Source organism: Scyliorhinus torazame, chromosome 15, assembly GCF_047496885.1.
Source record: "Scyliorhinus torazame isolate Kashiwa2021f chromosome 15, sScyTor2.1, whole genome shotgun sequence".
NCBI lineage: Eukaryota > Metazoa > Chordata > Chondrichthyes > Carcharhiniformes > Scyliorhinidae > Scyliorhinus > Scyliorhinus torazame.
The window spans coordinates 138,679,879-138,694,233 of NC_092721.1; the positions used below are offsets into that span (position 1 = coordinate 138,679,879).

Consider the following 14,355-nt stretch of genomic DNA (forward strand, 5'->3'; position numbering starts at 1 on the left):
GCATTAATTCTGCTTAATCTTTGTTATTATCATATTAGTTTTCCCTCTTTTCATGTTTTCTTTTGGGGCAGTTGCTCTCTCTCCCACTCACTTGAGTTTGAGGATCTGATGTTGCAGTCCGCCGCATGAGAAGGCACGCAGCTGAAAAATGCTCCCCACCTTCAGGAAGTAAACTCATCTTAACACAACCTACCTCTTTATTTTCTTTCTTTGCTTGTATTCTAGAAGCTTTTGAGTCCACAGATTGATTCAATCGACTAGTATTACTGTTGACACGCTGGCTGGAAAAAACAAATGCTTTCCCGCCTCCAACTCTCTGAGCACTCCTGATGTTGCTGTTGAGTAAGCAAAATTAAGGGATAGTCTGGAGTTCTTCCAACAATTTGAAAATTTAATGTACATCCTTAGCAAAGGCTAAAAAACCATTTCCAACGACCAGATTTCCCGCACTTCAATCGATGGTGGAGTGTTCTCCTGATGATGATTCTTTTTTTAAAAATATTTTATTGGAGGTATTTTCAAATATATACACAACTGAAACAAACAAACAGCAGCAGTAAACGATATACAATTAACCCTGTTACCCCGTACCGCTTTCTCAACCCGCTCTTTTTACCACCAGTCCCGCTTCCAAAACCCAAACAAAACAACCACCCCCACTGACGCGCTGATGTCCCTTAAAGAAGTCAATGAACAGCCTCCACCTTGTGGAGAACCCCTCCTCTGTCCCCCTTATGGTGAACTTAATTCTTTCAAGATGGAGGATCACTGCCAAGTTGCTCACCCATGGCACCAGTTTTGGCGGCCCCGAGTCCCGCCAACACAGCAAGATCTGCCTCCGGGTTATCAGCAAGGCAAAGGCTACCATGGTCAGCCTCTCTCCCCACCTGCATTCCCAGATTCTCTGACACCCCAAATATAATAGGCGGCACGGTAGCTCAGTGGTTAGCACAGTTGCTTCACAGCTCCAGGGTCCCAGGTTCGATTCCCGGCTTGGGTCACTGTTTGCACTTTCTCCCCGTGTCTGCGTGGGTTTCCTCTGGGTGCAGTGGTTTCCTCACAGTCCAAAGATGTGCAGGTTCGGTGGATTGGTCATGCTAAATTGCTCTTAATGTCCAAAAAAAAAGATTAGGTGGAATTACGGGGATAAGGTGGAGGTGTGGGCTTAGGTAGGGTGCTCTTTCCAAGGGTCAGTGCAGACTCGATGGGCTAAATGGCCTCCTTTTGCACTGTAAATTCTATGATTCTATGATCATCACCCACGAGCTCGGCGCCACCTCCACTCCCAAAATCTTCGACATTACATTTGCAAACTCTTTCCAGACCTCGGATATGCCCAAAACATGTGGACATAGTTCACTGGACTCCCTGCACACGCCTACCTTCCACCCCTGAAAAAACTCGGCTCATCCTAGACCCTGCCATATGAGCCCTGTGCACTACCTTAAAATGTATGAGATACAGTCTTGCACACGACAAGGACAAGTTTATCCTCTGCAGAGCCTCATTCCACAGCCCAGCTTACATCTTCCCTCCCAAGTCCTCTACCCTCTTGCGCTGGACCTCGTCTACTGGGGCGCCCTCCCTTTTCATCAGCTCCCCATATATATCTGACATCTTGCCCTCGCCTATCTCATCCTCGGACAACAGCTTGTCCTGTAGCACTGGAGATGGCAGCTCCGGGAGCGAACCACCTCCTTTCTCAAGAGGTCCCTCACCCGCAGGTAGCTGAACCCATTCCCCCTCGGCAGCAAGTACACCTGCTCAAGCTCTTCCAATTCCGCAAACTTACCCCCCACAAACTGATCCCCAAAACACTCTATCCCAAACCGACCCCACCCCCCACCCCTGAAACTTTGCATCCAGCATCTTACAATGCTGCTGACACCCTCAACGCTGATACCACCACCGGGCTTGCAGAGTACCTGGTCGGCGAGAACAGAAGAGGCACCAACAATAACCCCTCAAACTTCTCTTTTTACACAAAGCCTCCTCCACATGTCGCCACACCAACCTCTCCTCCACTGCCCACTTCTGGGCCATAGCTATGTTGGTCGCCCAATAATAATTCTGCAGATTTGGCAGTGCCATCCCCATCCTTTTCCAGATTCTAGAAACACCCTCCTGGTCCGGAGAACCTTACCGCCCACACGAACCCCAGTATAATCTTATTCACCCGACAAAAAAATACTTGTACACGAAAATCGGAAGATTCTGAAACACAAACAAAAACTTCGGCAACACTATCAAATTTACCGTCTGGACCCTTCCAGTCAACAACAAAGGCAACACATCCCACCTTCTAAAGTTCTCCATTCCCTCCATCAGCTTTGCCAGATTCAACTTGTGCAGCTGGGCCCAGCTCTTTGCCACGTGTATCCCCAGATAATGAAATCTCGCCCCTCCAACCGAAACAGCAACCTCCTTAACCCTCCCGTACCCAGGCGTTAAATCGAGAATACCTCACTTTTCCCCATATTGAGCTTATATCCCAAAAAAGATTGAACTCCCCAAGATTCCCATAATCCTGTTGAAACACTCAACCGGGTTTGCAGTATATAAGAAGAGGTTGTCAGCATATAAAGAGTCCCAGTGTTCCACCCCCCCCCCCCCTCAATGCCCTGCCACCCCCTCAAAGCCCTAAGTGCCATTGCCAACGGTTCAATTGCTAGGGCATAGAGCAAAGGGGAGAGTGGACGCCCCTGCCTCGTCACCTCAGTGCCACCCAAAATACTCCAAATCGACACTATTGGTCCCGCACACTCGCCTTAGGAACCCTATACAACAAACTCATCCAGCCCTGCCCAAACCCAAACCAACATCAAATCAGTACGGCCACTCCACATGGTCAAAAGCCTTTTCTGCTTCCATAGACACAACCACCTTCTCCTGAAGCTAGTGTTGACGGGGGAGGTGGTGGGACAACTGCGCAGAGCTAGAGGGGCAGTGCATGAGAATGGGGAGAAATGGAGTAGGATGCTCGTGCACCCGTTGAGGAGGCAGGCGGATACAGCACCCCTTCTCCGCTTCCATAGACACAACCACCTCTGCCTCCCGGCCAGTCGAGGGCATCATTATCACATTCAATAGCCTCCAAACATTGGTCAATATCTGTCGCCCCTTCATGAACCTCATCTGATCTTCCCTTATCACCCTCAACACACCAATCTCTATCCGCACTGCCAGCAATAGCTTCAAATCAAATTTTTTTTTAAAAATCGCTTATTGTCACAAGTAGGCTTCAAATGAAGTTATTGTGAAAAGCCCCTAGTCACCACATTCCGGCGCCTTTTCGGGGAGGCTGGTACGGGAATTGAACCCGCGCTGCTGGCCTGCCTTGGTCTGCGTTAAAAGCCAGCTATTTAGCCAAGTGTGCTAAACCAGCCCCTGGTTCATTTAACAATGATATTGGGCGGTACGGTCCACACTGCTCCGGGTCTTTGTCTTTCTTTAAAATGAGCGCGATAGACGCGTGACACAGCTTGGAAGCCGTGATGTGGCGATGCCGGCGTTGGACTGGGGTGAGCACAGTAAGAAGTCTTACAACACCAGGTTAAAGTCCAACAGGTTTGTTTCAAACACTAGCTTTCGGAGCACTGCTCCTTCCTCAGATTCACCTGAGAAAGGAGCAATGCTCCGAAGGCTAGTGTTTGAAACAAACCTGTTGGACTTTAACCTGGTGTTGTAAGACTTCTTACAGTTTGGAAGAAAATTCGCCTCTCCCCACGACTGATTGTACATCTCCACGAACAGGCGTCCCAGCTCCAACCCAAACCTCTTATAAAACTCCACTTGGAACCCATCCGGGCCCAGGCCCTTCCCCAACTGCAGCAACCCCACACAATCCATCACCTCCCCCAGTCCAATTGGGGCCCCCAGCCCCTGCACCCTTGCCTCATCCACCCTCAGGAATTCCAGCCCATCCAGGCACCGTCTCATGACCTCATCCCCCACCAGGGGCACCAAGCTGTACAATTTCCAATAAAAAGCTCAAACACCCCAATTACGTCCTCGGGCTCCATTACCTCCCCCTCCATCCCTCACCCGCCCAATGACCCTCGCCGCCTGCCTCCTCAACGGGTGCACGAGCATCCTACTCCATTTCTCCCCATTCTCATGCACTGCCCCTCTAGCTCTGCGCAGTTGTCCCACCACCTCCCCCGTCAACACTAGCCAAACTCCATTTGGAGTGTCCACTTCTCTTTCAGCAGCGCCTCCTCAGGCGCCACGAGTATCTCCGGTCCAACGCCAGAATGGCCTCCACACTCTTATTAACCAGCAGCGCACCCCCCTCATTTTCATATCCAGTCCCAAATTAAACACCTGACCCACCCATCCCTGCCTCATCCTCGTCTGATCCTCCACCTTCTAATGAGTCTCTTACAAAAACACAATGTCCGCCTTTAAACTCCTCAAATGAATTAACACGCATGACCTCTTAACCACCCCATTAACCCCCGAACATTCCATGAAATCAGCTGGGTCAGTGGGGTCCTGGCCCCAGTCCCCTCCGGTCAGCCATATCTCCGCTTTTACTAGCTGACCCAGGTTCAGGCCCCGTGCCCCCCGAGGGCCTCCCCAAGATATCCACTGCCATCACCCCTTAAGCAACTGCGCAACACCAACTCCATCCACACTAACAATCCCCCACCATCCCGACAGAAAGAAAGAAAATCAACCCCCCCCCCCCCCACACAGATCTATCTCCCACTTCACTCCCATTAACTAGCCTATCCACTAGCCTGGTTACCCCAACTCGAGGCAGCTGACTTCCCCCAAATGCCCCACCAATCCTTATTACCCACTCCTCCACATACCCACAACCCCAATAATCCAAATGATACAACATTCCACCTGGACAAAAAGCACCAACATTTGGAGCTGGTATCTCCATAGTCCAAAGTTCTTACAGGTCCCCAAATCCATGGTCTCACAAAGACCTACTCGCCACTTCCTCCTATGTAGAACTCCTGACCCTGGTATGTGATCCACAACAGGGCTGGATACAGCACCCCAAACTTCACTCCTTCCTTGGAACAGGACTGCTTTGGCCCTGTTGAACACAGTCTGGCGCTTAGCCAGCTCTACACCCAGATCCTGGTAGACCCGAATCACATTCCCTTCCCAGGTGCAATTCCTGGCCTCCTTCGCCCACTGCAGAATCTTCCCATTGTCCAGATATCTGTGCATTCATACCACCATCGCCATCGGCTGCTCCCCGGTCTTCGTCCTCCCCCTCAGCGACCTGTGCGCACAATCCACCTCGGAAGGTTGGTCGAAGACCCCCTCCCTCACAAGCTTCCCACATGCTCGCTACATACTTCGTGCCATGCATTTGTTCAATGCCTTCGGACAACGGCACAATCCAGAAATTCTGCCTCCTCAACTGATTCTCCAAATCATCTGTTTTCTCCCTCAGCTTCCTTTGGCCCTCCGCCACCAGTGTAATATTTGCCTCCAACAAGGCCAGCCAGTCCTCAGGGTCCACCACCGACTCTTCCACTTTTTGGAGTGACGCACTATACGTATCCAACCTCTGCTCTCTCTGATGGCTGCCCGAATCAGGTCTGCCACCTTGGCCAGGTCCTCGGAGGCATTTGCTGCCGGAACGTTACCGTCAAAAACTCCACCAACTGATCTGTGGACCACTGAGTGGATAATGATGCCCCAGACCTCTGGGCAGCACGGTAGCACAAGTGGATAGCACTGTGGCTTCACAGCGCCAGGGTTCAGGTTCGATTCCCCGCTGGGTCACTGTCTGTGCGGAGTCTTCACATTCTCCCCATGTGTGCGTGGGTTTTCTCCGGGTGCTCCAGTTTCCTCCCACAGTCCAAAGATGTGCAGGTTAGGTAGATTGGCCATTCTAAATTGCCCTTAGGAGGGTTACGGGGATAGGGTGGAAGTGAGGGCTTAAATGGGTCAGTGCAGACTCGATGGGCCGAATGGCTTCCTTCTGCACTGTATATTCTATATTCTATGTTCTATGTTCTCTCCGCCATCTTTCCTTCTCTCTCATTTCACAAAAGCTCCTGGTCTGACTGTTGCCCCTTTACAGTTGCACTCCTTATTTAATAGGGCTGAGTCTTGCCCACCCGAGTTCTTGGGTCTGTCTGTTCCTGTACTTTGTACCAGCAAACCAGTGAACGGCTAACAAGGACGAAACAATTCTGCCTCAAGTAGGAGCCACTAAATGTGCGACCACTCCTTCCATGCCCGGCACCAGAAGTCGACCCTTGACTCGAGGTCCATGTCTGAATTGTTTCTTCTGACTATTTTTACTGGAAAACCATCCTCGTCCCCAGCTTTGTCTTTACTGCTATGTTTTAGTTGTTCTGCTCAGTAGAAACAAAATATGAAAAGGTTGCCACATGGTAGGTTACTTATCCAGATTATCTAACTTTATTAGCGAGGTGTTGCTTTCTGAGAGTCTCAGGGGAAATCTCCCAAATGTCTCTGATGATGTCACAATTTAATCATGTGAAGCACAATGTTTACAATACATAACAAATATAAGGCTGAGATAGATAGATTTTTGAACTTTAAGGGGGTTGAGGCACTTTTGTCCATAACCGGGAAAAAGATTGAAATAAAACCTGAAAAATAGATACACACACTTTAAATTAACTGTTTTGAATATGATAAAAGCATAAAAATTAGGATCAGTGGACCAACTGCATCCCTGCAATTCAATACGACTGCCATGGTTGATATTCTACCTCCGTTCCACTTCCTGTTTGCTCCCATTGTCCCTTGTTTGCCTGAAAAATCAAAAGATTACCTCAGTCTTAAATATATTCAATGATGGAACATCCACAGCCCTCTGGTTAGAGAATTCTAAAGATTCACAACCTTTTGGCTGAGGAAATTTCTCCATATTTCAGTACTAAATGATCAACTCCTTGGCCTGAGACTGTTCTACATTCTCCAACAAGGGAAAACAATCTCTCTGGTTCAAATTCTTGCAAAGCCAGAGGGTTCCACACCTTAGCCAAAAAGTCCTGAACGTGACACATGTTATTTAATTTGCGAGATGAAGGAGTGGCGGCAAAATGGGAGTGGATTGTAGTATACAGATACGTGGTTCATGACAGCAACTGCACATGTAGAAGTGCAGTTACTTTCAAACAGATGCACTTTTTGTAACTGGGATGTCCAAAACACAAATTGTAGGTATTGGACATTTGAGGAAAATGCCTAAAGCTGCTGGAGTTATTTGGAGAGGTCCAGCTGCTTCTTTGGGAGAGACCATGTGCCCCTTTTCCTCGCTGTCTGCTCCCCTATCAGTACCAAAGCTCTTGGCTGTCCCTGTCTGTAGTGCTTTGCAACATTGGCCACATGAGCAAATTTGCTCGTTTCTTCTACTTGGTATATCTAGAAAAATATTTTATAAAGCGCATTTCTAAAAATAGTGAATGGAAGAAATGGAATATATGCTTTAAATATTATGCCACATAGTGATTGTAATGTTCTTTGATTGGGCTGATGTGAACAAAGAACATTAGACTTTGTTTTATAAACAAAGCTAATTATTGCTAACACTATATTAACGAATAACTAAAATGTCTAAGATGAATACAGTTGGAAATAAATGTCTAACACTAACTTACACAAAGATACAACAGAGCTACTCTAATCTGCGACTGCTATCAACTCCTAACATACACCTTCTGCAGAAACGCATAGTGCATCCCGGGTCCTGGGACTCCTGCTGGTCGGATGGTAAAACTACAACAGTAAAACATATAATACACATGTAGATCATAGAATTCACAGTGATGATGAACAACTCATATATACAGTCGGTATATCACAGTGATCACAAGAATATTTATTGGATTTTAAATGAGTTCCCTTTTGGTATGCAAAGTATAGATTTTGAGCTCTAAGATGTTTGTCAAGATTAGGAGCTTCGCCAGAGAACTGATGTAAACAGCTGTTTTCAATGGTTTAGACTGTTTGCCTGGCATTCCATTGGCCACCAGCTAAATTTATTTTTGTTACTTTGTTTGCTGTACCAGGTTAAAGCAAAAAACAACATCAGATTAGATAATGTCTTCTTTTTTTAAGTAAATTTAGAGTACCCAATTCATTTTTTCCAATTAAGGGGCAATTTAGTGTGGCCAATCCATCTACCCTTTTGGATCGTGGAGGCGAAACCCACACAAACATGGGGAGAATGTGCAAACTCCACACGGACAGTGACCCAGAGCCGGGATCGAACCTGGGACTTTGGCGCCGTGAGGCAGCAGTGCTAACCACTACGCCACCATGCTGCCCGGAGATCAGATAATTTCTAGAACAACAAATTACTGCCCTCACTAAGATCATTTGTTGCAGCGCAAACAAGTGATTGAAGCTAGGTGTTCTTGGTCTGTACCACTCAATTAAAACTGGCCAGCTAATTTATCAACTGAATCCTTGAGGGTATTTTTAATTTCAAATGCCTTCATAATAAATATAGTTGTAAAACATTGGCAGAATTACTGGTCTATTCTTCTTCTTGTTTGGCATCTGCCTGTTGGAGGCAGATGATAGACTGCACCCAGGGTGGTGCAGGAGATGATGGACTGCACCCAGAGTTGAACATTGCCTGTTGTAGCTGTAGAAGCCAATACATGGGTGGTGATCCCACAGGTGAATAGTGTTAGCCCAAGGACGATTGATGACTTTTCTTTCCCATGGGCTTTTTTTTCCGCCGTCTGGTCATTTCTTTAGTCCTTTGCTCTTTCCTTGCACTTCTTGACTACTTGTCTCCAAACAATCTGGTCAACAGAGAGGGCTTCCCATGCATCAATTCTGAACCCGGTCAACGTGAGATCTCGTGTACAGACATCTTTGTATTGTAGACATGGGTCAGTAGCAAGTTCACCATAGAGCATGTCTTTGGGGATGCAGCTGTCATCCATTCAGGTTACATGGCCAAGCCAATGGAATCGCTGCTGACTCAAGATAGCAACATGCTGGGGATCCCTACATGTTGATGTACTTCCATATTCGGTACTAGCCTTGCCAGAAGATACCTAGTATTTCTCTGAGGCAACAGGGATGGAAGCTGTTCAGCCACTTTTCTTGGCTTGTATAATTTGTCCATATTCACCACTGTAAAAGGTGCTGAGAACACAGAGCTTTGTATTTTTGGTTAGTTCGCTAATGGTACACACTCGACTTCTCAACTTTGACATGACAGCTAAGGCATTGACCAACGTGGGTTTGAGGAATGTTTGTTGGTAATTGTTGATGCAAGGCATGTGAAGCTGTCAACAGGCTCCAGAATGAGGTTGTCTTTGTTGATAGAAGGTAGAGTATCTACATCCTAACCCATAACATTGGTCTTCCTGACACAGATTGTCAGTCCAAACTCCTTGCAAGGTGACCCGATCTACCAGCTGTTGCAAGTGAAATTCAGTATGACATACCAACACAGCACCATCAGCAAACAACAACTCATTGACCAGGACATTATGGCTTTTGCTCTTGACGCACAGTCTTACCAAGTTGAACAGCTTGACGTCAGCTCTGGCATGCAGACAGACACCCTAATTTTAGTTGCCAAAAGTGTAAAATAGCGCTGACTTCCGGTGGTGGCTATGAGGGAGTAAGTCGCACATTTGGTGGCTCTTGCTCCAGTCGGACTTTTGGACCTTTTCCCTCGACTTTTTTGCTCTTGAGAGTATCTTGATTTTGTTTGCTAGGGACTTACTCATAGTTCATGAGGTCTTTCCTGTTGTTGCAGTAACTGGCTCCATTTCAGTCCAATAAATGTTAAACTAGGCAACATTCCTCTGATCTCTTTTCCTGTACACAATGAGCACATATCAAGAAACTGTGTTCCACAGATGATCTCACTTTGACACCACATTCTCTCCATGAGCATTGTTGTCTGAAAGAGCTGGATAGAGGATGTTGACGCTAGTAAGGTTAGTATACAGATACAGCAAGTAATTCAGAAAGCTAACAGAGTATAATTATTTATTGTGAGGTGTTACAACACCCTGGGATAGTGCGCGGCCAATTCCAGCCCCAGTGCGTGGCCAATTCCAGCCCCACTTGACCAAGAGTCGCAACACAATTGAATTAACCAATAATTCTTAGAAACAAAGTCTTTGGCCCTTGGCTGCCCAATAGTTACAGTCACCAGGTTTGTAAATTTAAACAATTACTTTTTATTTATAACAAGAAATGTAATGAAATATGCAACAAATACAACCGGTTAACTATTATCTAATTCTAATCCCCCCCCCCCCCCCCCCAATCCTCTGCATGCACACACACACACACACACACACACACACAACACAGACAAACCGAGAGAGGAGGAGAGAGGTGTAAAAGATAGGAGCCGGGGTGGCGCAGTGGGTTAGCCCTGTTGCCTCACGGCGCCGAGGGTTCGATCCCAGCTCTGCGTCACTGTCTGTGTGGAGTTTGCACATTCTCCCCGTGTTTGCGTGGGTTTCGCCCCCACAACCCAAAGATGTGCAGGCTAGGTGGGTTGGACAAGCTAAATTGCCCCTTAATTGGAAAAAATTGGGTACTCTAAATTTAAAAAAAAAGATAGGAGTCTTTGTTTGAGATGGTTGTTTCTAGCACAATGTCCTTCAAAGCAGGTTTTCGGTTTGAGATTTCGGCTTCCCAGTCTGTAATGGTGTTCACTGTAGATTCATTCAGGTGCAGCAGTTTCAGAAATACTGCAATTCGCAGCCTTTCTGGAGAGGGAGAGAGAGAAAGTCCTTTCTCCTGAGTGTCCAGGATTCAAACTGAGCTCTTTGGGTCTCTGAAAATCATTCCACTCGAATAGGAATCAATCACTACCTCTTACCAGGCAGAATACAGCGTTTTGGCCAATTCATTGGCCACCAGCCAATCAATCAAACTGAGTCACACCCGATTTTTCAGGTGCCGAAAAGTCTGGGTCTTGCTATCCAAAGCTGATGCGATATTGCAATATCTTGAATTCCTCCTTCTCTCCGCTGCTTGACTTAAAGACACATACCCATTCAGCATCCATGGATCAAAAATGAAAATGGCAAAAATGAAGAAAGGGGAAATAAGGGAATCATCAGGAAGGACTCTTGCAGAGGAGAATTAATTACAGAAGTAGGGAGATTATGCTTCAGTTGTGCAGGGCATTGGTGAGACCACATCTGGAGATTGTGTACAGTATTGGTCTCCTTATTTAAAGAAAAATATAAATATGTTGGAAACAGTTCAGAGAAGGATTACCAGACAAATACCAGGAATGGGTGAGTTGTCTTATGAAAGGTTAGGTTCATATCCACTAGTGTTTGGAAGAGTAAGAGGTGACTTGATCGAGACCTTTCAAATCCTATGGAGTATTGTCAGGGTGGATGTGGAGAGGATATTTCTTCTTGTTAGAGAAGCTAGAACGAGGGTCACTGTTTAAAAATGCGGGGTCACTCATTTAAGAACAAGATGAGAAATTCATTCTTTGGGGGTCATGAGTTTTGGGAACTCTCATCCCCCAAAGGGAGTGAAAGCAGAATGAATATTTTTAAGGCAGAGCTACATAGATTTTTGATTAACAAGGGGGTGAAAGATTATCGGAGGTAGGTAAGAATGTGGGGTTGAGAGTACAATCCGAACAACTGTGATCTCATTCAATGGTGGAGCAGGTTCAAGGACCTAGGAATCTACTCCTGCTCCTAATTCGTATATTCGTAGGTTCTCTCTGGGTCAGTGGTATGGCAAGTGTTGATCCAAGGACTACCTTTCTTTCTGGGGTGGTATCGTTTCCATGGCTGAAGCCTGGCCTTGTTGTACACCACAGACTGGTCAGTGTCACAGTTAGTGCTGTGAAAGCTATGAGTGATGAGGACACTTTGAGGATGGTACATCTGGTGACAGTGAAATCTAGCTGGTGCCAGTAGTGTGATCTCGGGTGTCTCCAGGATGCTTTGTGGGATGACTTGGTTCTGAAGTAGATGTTTATTAAGTAGCATAGCTCCAGCACCTCGATCCATTTTCATTCATCTTACCAATTCCCGAGTGCCCTATGCCCATTGGGAAAGCTGTGGTACCTGTCTATTCGGACTGTACATTATACATTGTGTGTTTTGAATATTTTTAATACATTTTCCTTTGTCCAGTCCTGTGGTGGATGTGTAATGAACAATTAATTTGACATTGCTCATTTTACATTATCGCCCAAAGTTAAAATGATCCTCAGTGGATTCAGGTTATGAAGCAAAGTCTATTTAATTTTTAATGAACCAAACAAATTAGTGCCACCACAGTCAAAATATACTATGGAGTCACTAAATATTCCCGTCTAGGTTTCCCAGCATTCTGCCAACAATAATGAACTTAAATGTTCTTTAGTCATTGTAATAGTTGGGCTAATTCCACGTTCACCAATTACCACAAAGAACCTACTTTCTGTGAATGTTTATTACCTATAGTAATGGACTCTTTTATTCTACATTGGCACTTGTGCTTGGACAAAAATGAAAATACAGTATCCTGTAATAGATATCTCTTTCATGTGCAGATACTTCACCGCCTTACAGCAAGAGCTCTTATTGGAGATTATGAAAATGGAAGTCTGCATACAGATGAAAGTGAACATGAGGTGTGTAGTTTTAATTGAAGTATTTTACATGATTGTTCGTCAGTAGAAAACAGCTTGCTCTGTGCAGTTGTCACTTAAATATTAGTTGCACCAATGGATTTTATTTGATCCCATTAAAATTCAGTATGCAATAAGATCAGGAAGAGAATAAAGACCATTGAAAAGCTGGAAATGCAATTATTTTCTAGAACCCTTAGGATTTCATGCTGCTGTTTGATTCTCTTAGAAGAAAACCAAGTGTTTTACCAATAATACCAGGAAACAATTCCACCATCATTTCTAGAGTGATGAAGACCCTATGTAGTAGCCATTACATTCTCCTGTTTCTTTGTCTTTTCTGGTTTGTGCAAATAAGTTTGTGCTAATAAGAACTGTGACAAAAGTAAAGATTTTTTAATATCAGATTATTTATGATATTCTTTATTGTTTGCCATATAAGCTGCCAAATTTTAGTTGGGACTTTGAGATTATTCCCAGCTTTAAAATATTAAAGTTACATCCTCGTGATATGTCCACCTCAGTAAGGCAGAGATTTGGTATGTAAGCCCTAATCATTTGTACTGTACCTGGATGGGGTGCCCTCTGGAGATAATTCAAAGTATTTGGCAAAGAACAATGAATCAAGCCACCCATTCAATTCCAAACATTGTAGGTAATTTACAAGGTGTTTGATTACACAGTGGGTTATTATAGTCTGAAGTGTGCTGTCTGAAAGGGTTGTGGTAGCAGCTTCACAGTAACTTCCATAAAAGAGCAAGTCGAAGAGGAGAAAGTTGCAGAGCAAGCAAAATGTTAACACAGCTGTGTCTGGGTAAGATATCAGTCCTTCTGATAATGGTAATAGGGCAATGATTCCAAGCAGTCCTTTTGATGGATACTTCAGTGGTCAAGAGCCTTCAAGCTTATTGATGGCTGTTTGCAATTCAATCTAAAGCCAGCAAGGAAACTAGCTCTTTGGCAGTATTCGTCATGAAAGATCAACAGCATTTAAAGGATCAGTTTTTGTTTGAGAAGCAGCACAGAAAAGGGTCCTTGTTCTTGTGATATTCCAAGGAAATTGAAGAGACCTTGCAGTCATTGAACAGATGAAAATACACTTTGGACCACTTGCAGGAGTCATCAACAAAGTATTATATCTAGAATAACCTCCTCCCAATAATTTCAGCAGTGCTTTCCTTGGAACTGGATTCTAATAACATGTGGGTGAGATCACGCCAGATGTTAAATTAGCTAGATCATGAAATGGAGTATCAGAATTGTTCATTGCATTCTCCACAAACCTTGGGGCATGAACTGACATGCCGGTGATGTTGGCATCAGATGCTTCTCGAATGGGTGAAAGGATTGGTGTACACAGACTTTGATCCAATCATGGAACAGCATTTGGCAATGACATTGAAGACGTTCTTACAGAGGCTCTCCTATTCTCTCTGCTGATTGACTTTTGATCATTGTGTTATTATTGTTAATCTGAAAACCTGCTGAGGACGGCAGTGCAGCCAAATAATTATGTGTGATTGTTGCTTTTCAACTTTTTGGAATTGAATATCATCCACATAATCTCTACAACATATTCGAGGCACCACAATGAAAACCAACCTTTTTCTTCATTGGAAAATCAGAATGATGACGGATCACCAAAATTCTGTACAAAAACTCGTTTGATTTCAGGAATTTGGAATTACCTTGTAGCAGTTTTAGCACTGAATGTATTCATATTTTGATTTAAGAAATAGTTTTTACAATCTAATGTTGCTTCATCCAGCAAA

At 45.0% G+C, this 14,355-nt stretch overlaps 1 protein-coding gene across 2 annotated transcripts in view; it reads left to right on the forward strand.

The window, feature by feature from the left end:
• Nucleotides 1–14,355, forward strand: part of parp4 (poly (ADP-ribose) polymerase family, member 4) — a 341,167-nt gene that overhangs the window by 246,515 nt on the left and 80,297 nt on the right. For both annotated transcript variants that reach the window (XM_072476809.1, XM_072476810.1), the window contains one exon: nucleotides 12,506–12,586. In XM_072476809.1, coding sequence (XP_072332910.1) covers nucleotides 12,506–12,586 — 81 coding nt within the window. The remainder of the gene's footprint in view (nucleotides 1–12,505; nucleotides 12,587–14,355) is intronic.